The sequence below is a fragment of the Tympanuchus pallidicinctus genome, unplaced genomic scaffold (assembly GCF_026119805.1).
Source record: "Tympanuchus pallidicinctus isolate F22 unplaced genomic scaffold, pur_lepc_1.0 scaffold19, whole genome shotgun sequence".
Classification (NCBI taxonomy): Eukaryota; Metazoa; Chordata; class Aves; order Galliformes; family Phasianidae; genus Tympanuchus; species Tympanuchus pallidicinctus.
This window is the reverse complement of record NW_026294710.1, coordinates 15,590,026-15,606,640: the sequence shown is the minus strand read 5'-3', so window position 1 is coordinate 15,606,640 and position 16,615 is coordinate 15,590,026. Positions and strand designations below refer to the sequence as shown.

The following is a 16,615-nucleotide window of genomic DNA, read 5'->3' as shown; positions in this document are numbered from 1 at the left end:
CCTCTTCTCATATGGCCTGTGTTCCAGACCCCTCACCAGCTTTGTTGCCCTCCTTTGAACACGTTCCAGGGCCTCAATGTCTTTCTTGCAGTGAGGGGCCCAAAACTGGACACAGCACTCGAGGTGCGGCCTCACCAGTGCTGAATACAGGGGAACAATCACCTCTCTGCTCCTGCTTGCAACACTGTTTCTGATGCAAGCCAGGATGCCATTGGCCTTCTTAGCCACCTGGGCACACTGTCGGCTCATGTTCAGCCGAGCATCAACCAATACCCCCAGGTCCATTTCCTCTACGCAAGAGAACAGCCCATCCTGAGAAGCCAACAGGGTAAGTTTATTTAGTATTGCAAGGACAGGGAAAACGTAAAGAGTAAAAAGGCTTACTTTTTGTTTGTGGGGTTTGCTTTCTCTTAAGCATAGTGCCTTAGATTGCCCACTCGTGCATTCATCTAACAACTGAAATGCAGCCACTTGCACAAAAATAGGCAGCAAGTAGCCAGCATGCAGTACAACACCAAACAGTAAGAAGGTATAGTGAAGGCAAAAGAATAACACACTTCTTAAATGCTTCAACGGAGCAGAAAATTGTCGTCCACACAAGTTCCAAAAAGCTGAATTCCACGATCCTATATTCCAAATCAACCATCCCAGCTAGTCTTATTTTCTTTAAGGGAAAAATAATGATCAGTTAATATCAGACACAAGCACAGAGGTCAATTAGATGACAAAGCCATTTCCCCACAACTATTTTACCACCTTAATTCTATTTTACAATATTGGTTTTACATCTTTTGCTGATAAGAATACTGCTACTATGAAAATACCTAAGCAAATCTGTTACAAACATGGTAATACAAAGTGCAGCCATTCTTTACTGTTATTAAATCTTTATGCAAATGGTGGTGGCCCAACCTAACTTACTATTTTTCTCTACAAATTTTAAAATAATTACAGAATTATGTCCCTCACCTGCTGCCCTTTCCTCCACCTACATAAATTTAATTCTTGCCATTTTCTCTTAGTCCTGCCACCCATCCATCACTCTCCTTCCTCCTCCACTCTCTCTAATTCATCAATGTCTTTCTAGTAACAAAGTGCTGAAACCACAAGCAGTGCTCAAGGAACAGACCAGCTAAAAGCCATGAGGATCAGCCAACTGCTCAGTTGAACTTCAACACAATATATGAGCTACCTCAGCAACACTATGGCTAAGGACTTGGTACCTGTGACAGCTGAATGCCTCGAATCCTTAGTAGCTCCTTGGCAATTGGATGAAATTAGCAAATTAAAAGTTGGGTATCACCTCTGAGAGGCTCACATAGGTCAGCCACACACCTCAGCTCCCACAGGACACTGCTGAGGCCATAAGTTTAAACTGGTTCCAAAGTAAAAAGGACAGAGTCAAGGAAGAAATCTACTGAGCACTATTCAACACAAAAGACAGAAGTTTCTCAGTGAAAGGCTGCCTGCTGATGGAAGCTCACAGTGCTTTGGAAAAGGCTGCTATTGCTTGCTCCATCTTCATCTTCTTTCTGAGCATCCCCTCCATCAGACAGTGGCCTCAGCACACCTTTGGTCTGACCTTGTGCTGCCATCTACATTAAATCTCACTGGAGCACTATCATGGAATAGAGATACCATTGTAGGTATTATTAAATCAGAAAAAAAAAAAAAAAACACCAGACTTAAGGCTCTTTCTTCTATTCTTCCTTTCCCCACTAGATCTCTGATTTCACACATCCTCATTCATCCTTAACTTCCATTAAGAAAAGTGTGGTTTTTCAGGACCATTCATCCCAAGCATCCTCTGCCAACATAAATGATGTCCACAACAATGGGGGCCTAATGCACTACAGGAAAACACTAGGAATTATTATTATTTTTTTTTTTTTAATGCAAACCTGCAGTTTCCAAAATTGACCTCCTATCTTTGAGACAGCATCTCAAATCTTTCACACTCCCCAACCCATTTGTATGGTGTTAATGGAATCCAACTCTTTCCAATTAGCTCTTTACCTACTAATTTTCACACAGAGGGTGGTGACACACTGGAACAGGTTGCCCAAGGAGGCTGTGGATGCCCCTGGATCCCTGCAGGCATTCAAGGCCAGGCTGGATGTGGCTCTGGGCAGACTGGTGGTTGGCGACCCTGCAGATAGCAGGGGGTTGAAACAGGATGATCATTGTGGTCCTTTGCAACCCAGGCCATTCTATAATTTTGTAATTATTAACTTGGTTATTACAGAGTTCATAAAGATGTCACAGTAGGTAACACTGAACTGTATTCTTAAAACAACCAATGCCTCCTCAATCAGGCATGCTGCCTATAAATCTTCATTTAAGAGCTGATCAGTGCAAACCTTCCTCTAAGTCTTCATGATACACGAAATGTTGTCATGTAATTTGAACACTATTTTGAAGGTTACTTGGTAGCATTACACCAACTTCACCAGCTATAAATCAGTTAACTCCATTTGAAAATTTCCGGGATAACTCACTCCTGTGTTTCAGACACCCTGGTGAAAATTAAATGACTCTTCACCCATCATTCCCTGCCTTTTGAGCTGCATTAAAAAATACGATCAATTTTATCTAGATTACATTTTACATTGTCCCATAACCCACAACAACTCCCAACAAATTCTGCTGGTATTTGTTGCCAGGGCAGGATTACACCTGTACAAATCAGAGGTCAAAAAAGAAATCTTCTAGAAAGACCAATGGTTACTGGAAGTGTTAAAAAGTCTCACAGAATTAGGTCCATAAAATATCTCAATAATAAAGGTTATCAACAATATTAATGGCAAAAGAAATACTAACCTCAAGGTACGTAATACTCCTAGCTTCATGAGTTTAAAAGTCAACCAATATAAATTAAAGAACAGAGCTCTCAAACTGCCATTCCAAAGAAAAGATACATCATTAAATGGCAGAGACAACTGCCTTCAGCAAAGAACTTCTCATCACTGCATCTGCACTATGATCAGGAAAGATTAAGCTTCACGTTGAGAAATGTCAATTCCCAAAAGCATAGATCAAAACTTTACCAACATCTCCCCTTTCATCATGACCACTGCCTGTTGTACAGCTGAATCTTACCGTAGTAAAATACTAGACACATGCATTCCACCTTCATTACAGCATGTTTTCTTACTTAATAAACTTTCATCAGCTTAAATGAATGGTTGTTATTAGTTGAGCTAACAGCCACATGATAATACTCCAGAGAGATATCAATGCTTGTTGGTGCATTAACCAAGAGCAGAGGGGCTGAGGTCAAGCGCGTGCCAACGCAAATGAAGCAGTATTAAGCAGTAACAGCTTAATGTACTAGACTGTCTCAGATAATGAAAATTACAGGATAAAAAGAATGAGATAAAGTCATCTGTAAGCGTAGTAACGACAAAAAAAATAAGATGTTTCAAAGGGAAAGAAGCCTTCCATTTTCTAATGCCTTCAACTGTACCCAAGCAAGGTGAGGGCTTTTTTTTTTTTCTAAATTTGAAAAGAACAGAAAAAGAAGGAATAGAAGTGAAATATACTCTAATGACACACAACACCAATGCTTCTCATATAAAGGAACTTACAAGTACTCTTCCAAACTTTCCAAGCTAAAATAATTATTTCAGCTTTACAATGCCCCTCTGGGGCAAACAAATAATGCTAATAAGCTCTGTCATCTGAGTAAAGGTACAGCATTCAAAATGAATCTTCAGGAAAGACTCAAGAAAGCTCATAACTTCCTTGTTTACATCTGAATCACATACATGCAGCAGCTTAATAAAAACAAAGCTGCCTTCTTTGTCTTCCAAGCCTCGATAATGCAACTATCAGAAATAATAAAATCTGCCAATCATTAAAAACTAGGACAAAATAATACTTTTAAGTATAAATGCTTTGCACACATCAAACCTAAAATGAGACACAACCCTGGAGATGTCATCTTCTCAATTCTGCTTTCTGAAGCCATTGAGTCTACAATGAGAAGACACTGTGCTAAGAGGGGAAAGACTTCAAGGCAAGAAGTAATGAAAAGTATTACTATTTTTGTAATTCTAAAGGAATCTGAAGCAGGGCCAAAACTTAAATTCTGTAATGAAAAAATTTCTGTAGAAATCCAAATGAATAAAAGTCTCCTATTTTCACTGAAGGCATTAATTACAAAATTACATCTCTCTTCCACTGCAGCGTTTGAATTCCAGAATTGAAGAAACAAAAGGAAAGACTTCCTTTATTAACGTTCTTTGTTTTGGCTGAAAGGAATGCAGGCAGGAAATAAAATGCATACCAAGAATTCTGTTGCTTTTTCAAATTATTTATTTCATACCCATAGTATCAAAAGAGATGTCACCACACCTTACTTTTAACTGAAAGCCTCTCGTCATCCTACAGTAAAGAACACAGCCACATTCAGACAGAGAGATCAAACCATGTGCCCAGGGTTACAAACATCCAACATTTTCTGGGAAGATGTAATGACTCCAAATGCCACAAACTCTAGGGGAAACTGTTTTCAAAAAGGACACTTCCCATGGAAGCAGTGGAGACATCGACCCTGGAGGTGTTTGAGAAAAGGGCAGATGTGGCACTGAGCGATCACAGAATCATAGAATGGCCTGGGTTGAAAAGGACCACAGTGATCATCCAGTTTCAACCCCCCTGCTATGCACAGGGTCACCAACCAGCAGACCAGGCTGCCCAGAGCCACATCCAGCCTGGCCTTGAATGCTGCCAGGAATCCAGGGGCATCTACAGCCTCCTTAGGCAGCCTGTTCCAGTGTGTGTGAAAAACTGTGTGTGTGAAACACTTCCTCCTAATATCTAACCTAAACCTCCCCTGTCTCAGTTTAAAACCATTCCCCCTTGTCCTATCACAGTCCACCCTTGTAAACAGTCTTAAGTGGGCATGGTGATGATGGGCTGACTGCTGGATTAGATGATATAAGAGATCTTTTCCAATCTTAATGATTCTATGATTCTTTGATTATGAGATGGGAAAGAAAAGGCCAAATAAATAAGCAGCATTCCTTCCTTGGTCCTGAGAAAATATCAGAATCATTGCATCAACTAGGTTGGAAAAGACCTCCAAGATCATCCAGTCCACCGTACTTGGAAGTATTTTCATATTTAAGCTTCTTGTTTGACTTCCCCTTTGCAGAGGAAGCTAAATCCTTTGTCATCATGCACTGTTCTCCAAATATCTTACTCATGGTTTGTCTGTCCTCTTTCCTTTCTTTATGTCACGTCTCCATTTTCACTGCCTCAGTAGCTTTACAATCATTTCTGCATAGCATGTCTTCATATTAGAATGTCTTCTGACTGTATTCCCACCTACCAGAGCCCACCTGAAAAAAATAAGGAACTTTTGTAAAATGCTCTATTATGCAGACACTGGGGCTGATTAGTATTTCTAATTTAGACGAGATCCTGACAGAAGGATTTCATAACAAACTATTATTAAAAAATAGATTCATTAACCCTACAGATCTTAACAAAGGAGTCTCTAAAGCTGTGTAGAAATTCATTTAATACGTCATAAGGACGCAATGGTGAACTCTATGCTCTGAGTGGGCAGTATCCAACACACATGAAAATGACCATTATGTTAAATACACTTAATTGAATGCAACAACAAAAACAGTCACTCAGGTCTAGAAATTCAACCAACTGGCAACAATGCAAATTGGCACTAGGACAGCAGTCAGTTCTGAGAAAAGCCCAATGCTATTATTCACTTCAGAAAGGAACAGGAGACATTATTCTTCCCTTGACAGAAGGAAACTAAAATCCTCCTTAACACTGAGAAAGGAAGAAAAGTCAGTGTTGGAGTGTTCCCTGGCCTACTTCCTGATAAACAAATTACTCCCTCTCTTCAACTTTCTACTAATTTAGACAATTACAGACAGGCTCAAGGAAAAGGATGTGCTCCTGGGTAAAACCAGACACACACCGCTTCCTAGCTCTGTAACATAACCAGGTGTGATACCAAGCCAAAGTGAACAACAGTCAGAGGGCTCTTTACTTCCTCCTTCTCATCTATTCTTTGCTTTCTGTCATTCTCTTAATAAAAAAAGAATTCAGCTGGTATGACAGTAATCCTTACTCTTATCCTACGGATCTATTTGTGCAGTTTCACATTGTTTTGCTACGTGCTACAATCCTGCACTCAAAGAACTGTACTCTTACAATAAGAAATCAAGTTCAGAGTAAGCATACCATGGTCTATGGGATTTAAAAGTTATTTTTAAAAGTCTATATGCTTTGACAAAGCGATATTAGCTCATTAAAATTGCAAAGCTGGACAGTTAGAAGCCAGGCAATGCAAAGAAAGTAGCCTAAGCAATTTTCATTTAATTGTGTTATGATATGACCTTTAATTACTTGATTCAACAACATTTCTTCCTTCAACTGTTTTCAGCATTTCATCTGTTAGACTATTTAAACAAATGAAAATATAAATTCCTCCCTATGGGTACCTCATGGGTCAAAAGTAGAGCCAGAACAATTAGATCAACAGCACGGACCTCTGTGCTATTTGAGTTAATTAAGAAAACTGTAGTCGCAGCATACTGCCCTTCAAAACATCACCCACTGCTGAAGGAAACTAGCCAAGAACCTCTAAGCAAGAGCCCTTCAGTCCTCACCGACTAACCATTCTGCTGTGCCCTCTTCTTCAAGATTTGACTTGACTATAGGGTTCTGTAGCCCAGATCTTCTCTTCCAGCCTCAGATGAGAATAATTCAGATTCCTGCCTTCCAGCAATTACAGGAAAACCTCCAGGCCAAGTGCTTTATAAGTCAGCCCCATCTCGCCTCCATCACCAGCTCTGCTGCTCTTCCACTGAGACAGAGCACTGCCTTCTCATGAAGCTCCTTCCATGTTAGAATTACTCTCTAAGCACTGACTGTGCTTCACAATAAGGACAAAACACAAATACACGTGTGCACCTGCACTCAATTGCCAAACTGAAGTGAATTTCACTTTTAGCAGTGATGTGAGTCACAAAACAGATCCTTTACAGATTGACGTACAAACATACTTCAAAAACCAAAAATACAAAAGTTGAAGATAACTGAAATGTTTTGTCTCAATCAGGAGTTTGGGGTGCTCTGGATCCTTTTAATTTCTCCAGAGCTTTACAGTTCAACAGAAGTCAGAACTGGAATTTCAAGACAAAGTGTGCAACCTGCAGTTATAGAACAGCAAACCCTGGCCGTGCTCACAGGAGTGTGTATTATAAAGACACCAGAACACACAACGTGAACAAGTGATAATCAAAGCTCACCTGCACGATGTTAGACAAACATAGAATGAGAAACACAACACCAGCCTCTTAAAATTGTTGACTTCATACCGTCAAGAGATATTCTTCACATCTTGTTCATGCTCCTGGGAAAAGCTGCCGCTCTTATATTAATAATTCTTCCCAGCATTACTCAGTCATTGCACATTAGAACCAGCAGCTGGAGAGTTCTGACTGATAATGAAACCTGTAACAAGCCATCTTCAGCCATCTTTTCCAAACAATAAGGGAATTAAAATTTCAATTTAAATGCAGAGGTTTGAAACACGCTTCAGTGGCAAAATTACTTCAATTAATGTGAGAGGAATACAAAGAACAGACTGCAGTAATGCGTTGCAGCAACCAGAAATTATGCTATTAGCGTGCTTGCATTCACCTAACACAGCAACTGCAAAGGTCTAATTTAGACTGTACATATCACAAAGCTACAGGCAACAATATTAATCGGTGCTCCAATTTCAATGTGAGGGATACAAGCTCCTTGTCAGATCACTCTGTGCTTTTCGTAAGCCAGAAGCATCTGTTTACCTTGAGGAACAATACTGAAGACAAAGAGATCCATAAACATTCTGCATTTCTGACAGGTTAGTCATTATTTTACATAATATTCTTATCATAAAAAAGGAGAAAGGAATTATCCTGCAGCCAGAGAGCAATTACAACATCACAGTCTTGCAGAGGCATCGTTAAGAGAAAATGGCAAAAGCCAATGAGCCCACAGCCATTTTTGTACATAAAAAGGCTCCAAATGCAGGTTGGTTACTATTTCTCTGTTTCAGGTGAAATTTATCTTCAAATGAAAATTTGAAGAGTAAATGAGCAGCTGAAAGCATTTAATTTTCACTCAAGTTTTCACTGCATTCCCGATTTAATAAAAATCTAAACAGTAGCTTTTTATATCATTATCATTTGACTTCTTTAAAACAGATACTCCATCATGGGGCAAAAGTAATGTGATATACTACAGAAGTTTGAACTTCTAATACTGTCTGTATCGTGTGGGCTTGGCAAGCTTACCTACACACGCACACCACATTTACACACATGCATGTATGCATACATAGATACACCAAACTGCACACAATGTATTGCTAACTGTTCATGGTTTTTCACCCAGAGGGTGGTGACACACTGGAACGGGCTCCCAAGGAGGTTGTGGATGCCCCTGGATCCCTGGAGGCATTCAAGGCCAGGCTGGATGTGGCTCTGGGCAGCCTGGCCTGGTGGTTGGCAACCCTGCACACAGCAGGGAGTTGAAACTGGATGATCATTGTGGTCCTTTTCAACCCAGGTTATTCTATGAATACAACCCAAGTATGTATTCCAAAACATTTCTAAAACTTATGAGCATTACAAGTTATGTCATTTATCTTTTTACACTTCTTATCTTTCGTTTCTGATAGAAAGTGATTTTTTTTTTTTCCTGCAATTTCCCACTGAAAAGAATTTTTCAACAAAAAGAAACCCACAAGCAAACTAGCTCAAGTCTATCAATAAAAGAAATCATCAACACAGGTTGACGTTTCTACCAATAACAATATTAACACTGAATAGAAATGGATACATTACCCAACCCAGATGACTTACAGACTGGTAGGAAATATATAAGACAATAGTTTATATTTGAAAATAAAGGAAAATAAGTTTGAGAGTGTCCCTGGAAGATGGTTTTGAAAAAGAGAAAAGGGAAAATTGTGACCAGGTTACAGAAAGATGACTGCACCAGATGCGGCATGAAAACAGAACATGGGCAACAGAAAAGACCTGGAAGGTGACAATAGGGTGAAATCAGGCAAGAAAGCGTGACAGTATCAACAAAAATCAAGATACATTTACACAAGCCATCAGAGTAAATGAGGAGACTGCCTAATACAGTTTAGAGGTACAGAAAAAAGTCATATTTAAGGTAAAGTAAGGGAAAACAGAAAATAAAGTAACAGGCTTTAGGAGTACAGGATGACAACGTTGAGATTTTCAGCTCTTCATCCTGTTGATGAATGAATGGCTTATTTAAAAAAAAAAGCGAAGTGAGGCCCTGGGCAGCCTGGTACAGTAATTAAATGTGGAGACTGGTGGCCAGGGGGGGTTGGAGGTTCATGATCCTTGAGGTCCCTTCCAACCCTGGCCATTCTGTGAATCTGTGAAGAGGCCCAGCTAAGACTGAAGTTGCAAGAAATACAAATGACAGTGAAGTTAATAAAGGAAACAAAAAAGAAAGCAATGAAAAGTCTTCTTTAAAGCATTATTGGCTAAATATGAATATGAATGTGAATATTTTTGCCTTCACTTCTGAATTACAGAATTGTGGAGGCTGCAAGGACCTCTAGAGATCTTTGAATCTAACTCCCCTGCTGATGCAAGGCCAGCTGCAGCAGGCTGCTCAGGACCATGCCCAGTTTGGTTCTGAAAATTATCAACAGAGACTCCATAATCTCTCTGGGCAACCCATCACACTGTTCAGCCATCCTCACAGTGAAGTGTTCTCTTACATTTAGATAGTATTTCCTGTATTTCAGTCTGTTCCCAGTGCCTCTTATCTCAGCTTTGGGTACCACTGAGAAAAGCTTGGCTGTTTTCTCTGCAGCCTCCTATCAGATCAGATCTCCACATTTCTTTTCCCAAAGCAAAGCAGCCCCAGTGCTCTCAGCTCCTCCTAATAGGAGAGATGCTCCTGCTCCTAAAACCATCCTTCTGGCCCTTTCACCAGCCTTGCTTCATAAAGTCCTTTCCTCCTGTACTGAGGATCTCAGAACTGGACATGTGTCAGGAATAGATATAATCTCTCTCAAACGTTTTGGTTACTGTAGAAGATAGTTTCAAGAAATAAAGGACTGGAGTCTGGTTAGGAAATCTGCTTGTTAAGTTTACAAATGTGTCATGGTTCTATGTTCTTTGTCTTTTTGGGGTTTCAGTATTCCACATCAAAACATCATGTAGTGTACAGGGTATTAAAGTGTCACTGTCCCAGTCCCAGGTACCTATCCCTGTACATTACAGCAGTCACGGGATCTGGCCCTTCCATGTGGGGAGGCGCTCTCTTGCTGCCTGGCAGTGGGTGCTGGAGGTGCCTTCCCAGCCGTTCCAAGCTTTTCAGGTTTGACTCTGTCCTGGGAACTCTCTCTCTCATCTTGTCTGATTTATTCATCTCAATTTCAATTAAATTGCATTATATTGTGTTGTCTTGTATTCCGATATTATAGTAGAATAAGTTTTCCTCCATAGATTGTTGCCGCTGTTCTTTGCCTCTCTTCCTTCCTTCCCATTTTTGTGAGACTGGGGTGGGGAGGGAGGGCAGAGGCCTGTTGCCCCTGTCACATATGTAGATTGATCTGGTCAATTCCATGACAAAATGAAAGAGACATTTAAACAAGTTCAGGAAAAAAGTCTCTACCACAGGACTGGAAATGGAAGGTATGCCTGTAAAAGTGGTGGAAACACAAAAATACTTGAAGGGAGGGAGGAAAGAAATAAAATAAGCTGCAGGTAAGGAACAAGGATCAAGAGTCCTGGTAAAAGACATAGAGGAAGACAAAAGAAGTAATCACAGCTGAGTAGCGAAAGATGGTTTCCTGAGTAATGACTGATGTTGTGAGTGCATTCTGGGAGATGAACTTGGAAAGAAATTGCATAATTATTTCAACACTACTTTTGTTGTGGAAGAACTTATAAGATATAAAGAATGGTGACAGCACAGGCACCTGGGAAATTCATTTAAACAATATTTAAAAGATAGGCAAGCAGGAATCACAGAATCACAGAATCTCCCGGGTTGGAAGGGACCTCAAGGATCATGTAGTTCCAACCCCCCTGCCTAGCAGGGCCACCAAACGCACACATTCAGATCAGGTTGCCCAGGACCCCGTCCAACCTGGCCTTGAACACGTCCAAGGACGGGGCATCCACAACTTCCCTGGGCAGCCCGTTCCAGGGCCTAACTACTCTCCTTGTGAAGAACTTCCCCCTAACATCCAACCTAAATCTTCCCTCCTTCAACTTGGATCCATTTCCCCTAGTCCTGCTGTTGTCAGCCCTTCTGAAGAGTTTACTCCCCTCCTGGGTGTAGGTTCCCTTCAGGTATTGATAGGCTGCAATGAGGTCGCCCCGCAGCCTTCTCTTCTCCAGGCTGAACAAGCCCAACTCCCTCAGCCTGTCCTCATAGGGGAGGTGCTCCAGCCCCCTGATCATCTTAGTCGCCCTCCTCTGGACCCTTTCCAAGATCTCTATGTCTTTCTTGTACTGAGGGCTCCACACCTGGACACAGTACTCCAGATGGGGCCTCACAAGAGCCGAGTAGAGAGGGACAATTACCTCCCTCTCCCTGCTGACCACCCCTCTCCTGATGGAGCCCAGGATCCCATTTGCCTTTCGAAGAAGGGAAGGAAGAGACATGTTAGCACACAGAACAGTTCAGGAGAAGACCTAAGAACATTTGGAGAGATACATGAGAATGCTGAATGAAAAAGAAAAACTGCATAGAGAAATACAAAGTTCCTAAAGCAGCAGGAAATTCTATGTGCAGATCAAATGGGTAAAGAAACAACTGGTTTCAGGATCAGGATCAGAACAAGCAAGCAGGTAAAAACAGCTCTGAAAATACAAAATAAAAACAAGAGATAGCCAAACAAGATCAGAGACTGTGACCCAAAGTCCAGCCAGAAAAGATCAAAACAAAAAAAAAAACAAACAGAAACTTCAGTTAAAGAAAGCAGCAACTGACAAAACAAGTAGGAAAACAAAAAGCAAATAACATAAAAACACAAATGGCAGATCTGCCTGCAGATGATCAGACAGCTGACCAGGATATTTACACTGAGTATCTGCCCAGGACAAGGTATGACATCTTACCAGCATGTCTGTTGCATTGAGGTAGTGCTTGCTGGCCATGCACTGCTCCAGCTTCTGTGGCACTTGTTTGATGTTCTCTATCTCATCCAGCAAATTCAGGACATGTTTGTGTTCAATTCCTTCAATCCACAACTTGCGCAGCTCATCCCTCTTGCAATGCAGCAGCATCTTACATGACAACAGGTTCTCCTTCACCTACAAGGAATGTGTCAAAAGAATAATTAAATCTGTCCCTGTAACTTGCACTTCTAACACAAATCAGCCCTTTCCCACACCTACTTCATTAGGAATTCCAAAAATATCATGAGACAGTAAGAATTTTCTTTAAAATTGCTGGTTATTCCTCTAGCTAAAAGAAACTGGAATTGTTTTCAAAAGTGAAATGCTTTTAGCATAAGTTTTGTACTATTAGTGAGAAGTTAACTGAAGTATGATAACACAAATAAATGCAGGATCCTATTAACCATGACCAAGGACTTATTTGCAGTTCTGCAAAAATCATTTCAGTATTTTGGCATACAACAACAATCTAATTTGCAGTGAAAGCAAATCAACCACTACTAATTTTTCTGCTGTAAACATTTTCCATCTGTCTATTGAATCTTCTGGCACATCCCCTCCCTTCCTTCAAGTTGCATGCCAATTTCTTGAAGCCTAATTGTCTGATGGTACAATCACTTTTCCAATACAGCAATATCGGGTTTGTTTCTACGAGATCTGGTTTCAATGAAACAAATAGCTGTTGGGATACAACGCAACTCAGCATTTCTAATAATTACCAAGGCTATTTTATGACCTATTTACCATTTGCCATTCTCAGTCTGAGCCTCATACCATCGTATGTCAGACACTTGTTGAACTGGCAAAATCTCTTCTTATTCCATCCCACTCTTAACAAGAAGCAGCTTTTCTTATCCGTACTCCTCAGTCATATCCATAGCCTATACTCCCTGCTTTAAGGTTCTTCTAGTATACTCTAATAAGGTTAGTACAACCTAACTTTTCTTACATAATATAAATCAGTCACATATTAAAACATGGAAACAATTAACAACACAGCTTCACACATTGCTTTCACACTACTCTCGTTCTCGAGATAAGTTTTGAACAGTCAGGCTTCAGTCTTCTCTCAGGAACTCTCACTGAATTACACATGAAGAGAGACACTGACAAGTAGGCCCTATTTTTTAAACAGCAAGACTTCAAAGTACTCCAGAAATCCCACTTCAATGCACCTTGTCCACATAAGGCAGTTAGCCTTTAGAAGATGCCAAACGCACAGACAGAGCAAAATACAGACATTTGGTAATCAGATATATAGGGCAGCCTCTAAGCAGCCAGAAGAGACTGACTTCAACACAATAACACGATTCTTTTCAGAAAGACATCGCAAAGTTTAGTGCTGAAAAACCTACAGACCAACAGAAAAGCTAATGTAAGAGTGTTATAACTTGCCACAAAAGCAAAGGGAAACTAAAACGCACAGAGATTTCATTTTGGACATAATCCCTGTTCAATACCTTAATTAAAAATGTTTCACTGACCTAGCATACCATCAGCAGTGGATTGCTGTTACACAAAGCAAAACTGGGTCAAGTACAATTGTGGGGTTAGAAGGAATCTCACAAGACATTCCTACATCTGTCCTTGCATGAAAGATGATGAACTATATCTACATTTGGGAGCACAGACAGGAATGAACAGCAAGTCTTTAAAAACTAACTTTCTTGTAGCAGGTCTAAGTGCTCCTCCTTTGTAACTCAGTTTTACAGGTAACACTTGTAAAGCTACATCCCAAACCAAGCCAAAAGCAAGCTGTTCCCAATAGGTATTCATGCAAGAACTAACTACAGAAGGCAGATACACAGAGGGATCTGGACTACCCATCATTTCCTCAGTTCCTGACATAAGTAAGTGCCTGTGCAATCAAAATCCAAACGAACTCTGATAGTGTAACACAGACTGATGACAAATCAGATCTGGGGCTTCCCATGAGCTTAGGACAAAGCTACTGCAATGCGTGTTGCCCAAAACTAAGAAAACTTAAATATCAAAAAGTCCTCCACCTTCACAGTCTTTCTTCCAGGCAGGACCAAAAGGTCTCCCCCCTGTATGTTTGTTTTGACCTCTGCAAAGCTTAGTATACTGTGTGAAAACATGCCACCTGTATAGTTTACTTCAAGTTTAGTGCAATTGATCTCTGCTTTCAAAGCGCTGAGCTTTGTACATAAATCCTGGAATGAAACTCTTACCTTCGGAAAGCATCAAGATGTCTCATTCTCTTTGAAAATGCTAAATGAAGTTTAAAAGGCAGAAGGGTCACAGCCTACTGTTCCTAAGGCAATACTGTGAAAGATTCTGAGACCTCCTCAGAGCCAGAAAAATAAATAAATAAATGAAACAATTCTAGTGCTTAGTTTGCAAAGTTCAGGTGAGACAAACCACATAGCAAATAGACAGGACAGGAGACCAAAGAATTTATCTATTGCTACAGTAATCAGAGCTGGAAGGAGAGAGCAGATGGAACAAGTCCACAACAAAGAGCGCCAGAGTTATTTATTCACACACTACTGAAGCGAGTGAGCACTCAAAACACAGAAATACACAGGGGCACAGAGTTCATGTACATTCACACAACAGAACTGAGTTTGGAAATAGCACCAAAATTCATATTCTCTGAGGAAAAAAAGCAAGCTGATTCATCCAGACTACTCAGGAGGTTGTTGGAGGCCAACATAGAAAGACATGAACAGATCAGATTGAAAGATGTTAGCTTAGCAGCCCTTAAACTTCAAAAACCTGACAGCAACTTGCCCAGACAGTAAATGGAGGGCACTGCAAAGCTTTGCTCTTCTTATCCTCCTCTAATTTTTCTCTTTAATTACTCGTGTTCTCAAAAAACAGGAGATCCTATGGAAAATACACTGGCAGTAAGACATAGCATGGGATCACTGCATTAAGACTGGATGCTCTGCTCCCAGCCACACCACAGTTCCATCAGCAGCCAGCAATGCTTTCTCAATTCAATTTTTAGTTCACTTAAAGATGATGACAAGTAGCTGGGAAAAAAGGTGAGAAATGAGAGGTTAAAACGTGAGCACGTGTTCTACCACCAATAAGGGAACAGAACTCAGGAGACGTCGTCGCATACATTTGTACCAAGTCTAGAGGCTACCAAGGGGATGCAAGCAGAGCAACACACGTAAAGTCAGCCTTCACCTGTTTGATTTTGTTCCGGGAGTTGGTGATGCGCTCTGTGATGCTCTGGTAGGTGCGAATCGCAGTGGTGAGCTCAGTGTAGTGCTGGACAATGAGCTCATCCAAATCCCGGTCACATTTCTCATAAGCTTCTTCCAGGCGGCCCTTCTCATTCTCCCGGTCCTCAACATCATCACTGGTAGACAGAGTCCTAAGGATAAAAATTCAGATGTTTTTAAATTACTGATCAGGACAAGAAGCTTCCTCTTAAGATATTCACCATGAACCAGAAACCAGTCACTGCTTTCAGTTTAACATCACCAAGTTATTTTTTCTCCTGCTAAACGTCTGTGTGGTGACCCACAAAGAGCAATGTACTTCAAGAAAGTAAAAAACAAAACGACTGTTTTATCCATTCCTGGACTTTCAGATGCTTGGGAACCTTTTTTTTTTTTTAATTAACAATATTACTGCATTTATAAAAAGGGAAATGGATGTCAGTTTCTGTATGTCCCAATTGTCATGACCAGGGCACGGTATAGCATCTAAAATATATTCCCATTTATAGCTTACAAAGTGTTATGAAGAATTCTATTTTAGTAGAGACAAAAATCCACCAAAAGCCATCCATGCCTTCCAACAGTCAGTGTGTTTTCAACCATTATATCACTGCAGTGAAAAAGGGTAACAAACCCTTCTTTCTGCCAGACACACCTGTTTAGCCTTTGAGTAGCATCATCCAGCAAGAGTATTTTTATTTACTTAAATTGATGTTATCTAAGATTCCAACTAAGATAATGAAAATGTAATCAAAGCAGCAAGGAGGACAAAAGGACAAAATTTCACAGAATCATAGAATGGCCAGGGTTGAAAAGGACCACAATGATCATCCAGTTCCAACCCCCTGCTGTGTGTAGGGTCACCAACCACCAGACCAGGCTGCCCAGAGCCACATCCAGCCTGGCCTTTAATGACTCCAGGGATCCAGGGGCACCCACAGCCTCCTTGGGGCAACCTGTTCCAGTGTGTCACCACCCTCTGGGTGAAAAACTTCCTCCTAATATCTAACCTAAAGTTGGCACCACTCCAAAATCCCCAGATTTACAGAAGGATTAAGAAGTTTTGAACATCTACTTGCAGAAATTGAGATGCCTTCAAAAACAGAACCAGCAGAGCACGAACACAGAGGCCATTATCTCAAAAAAATTACCCAAGTTCAGACTTCTACTGAGCACTGGCACCACTTTAAGATGGTACAGTATATAATG

General features: G+C 40.6%; 1 protein-coding gene across 2 annotated transcripts in view; it reads right to left on the bottom strand.

The window, feature by feature from the left end:
• EXOC4 (exocyst complex component 4) overlaps positions 1-16,615 on the bottom strand; it is a 399,307-nt gene that overhangs the window by 363,860 nt on the left and 18,832 nt on the right. For both annotated transcript variants that reach the window (XM_052680722.1, XM_052680723.1), the window contains exons 2-3: positions 15,369-15,558; positions 12,150-12,344 (exon numbers count right to left, since the gene is read on the bottom strand). In XM_052680722.1, coding sequence (XP_052536682.1) covers positions 12,150-12,344; positions 15,369-15,558 — 385 coding nt within the window. The remainder of the gene's footprint in view (positions 1-12,149; positions 12,345-15,368; positions 15,559-16,615) is intronic.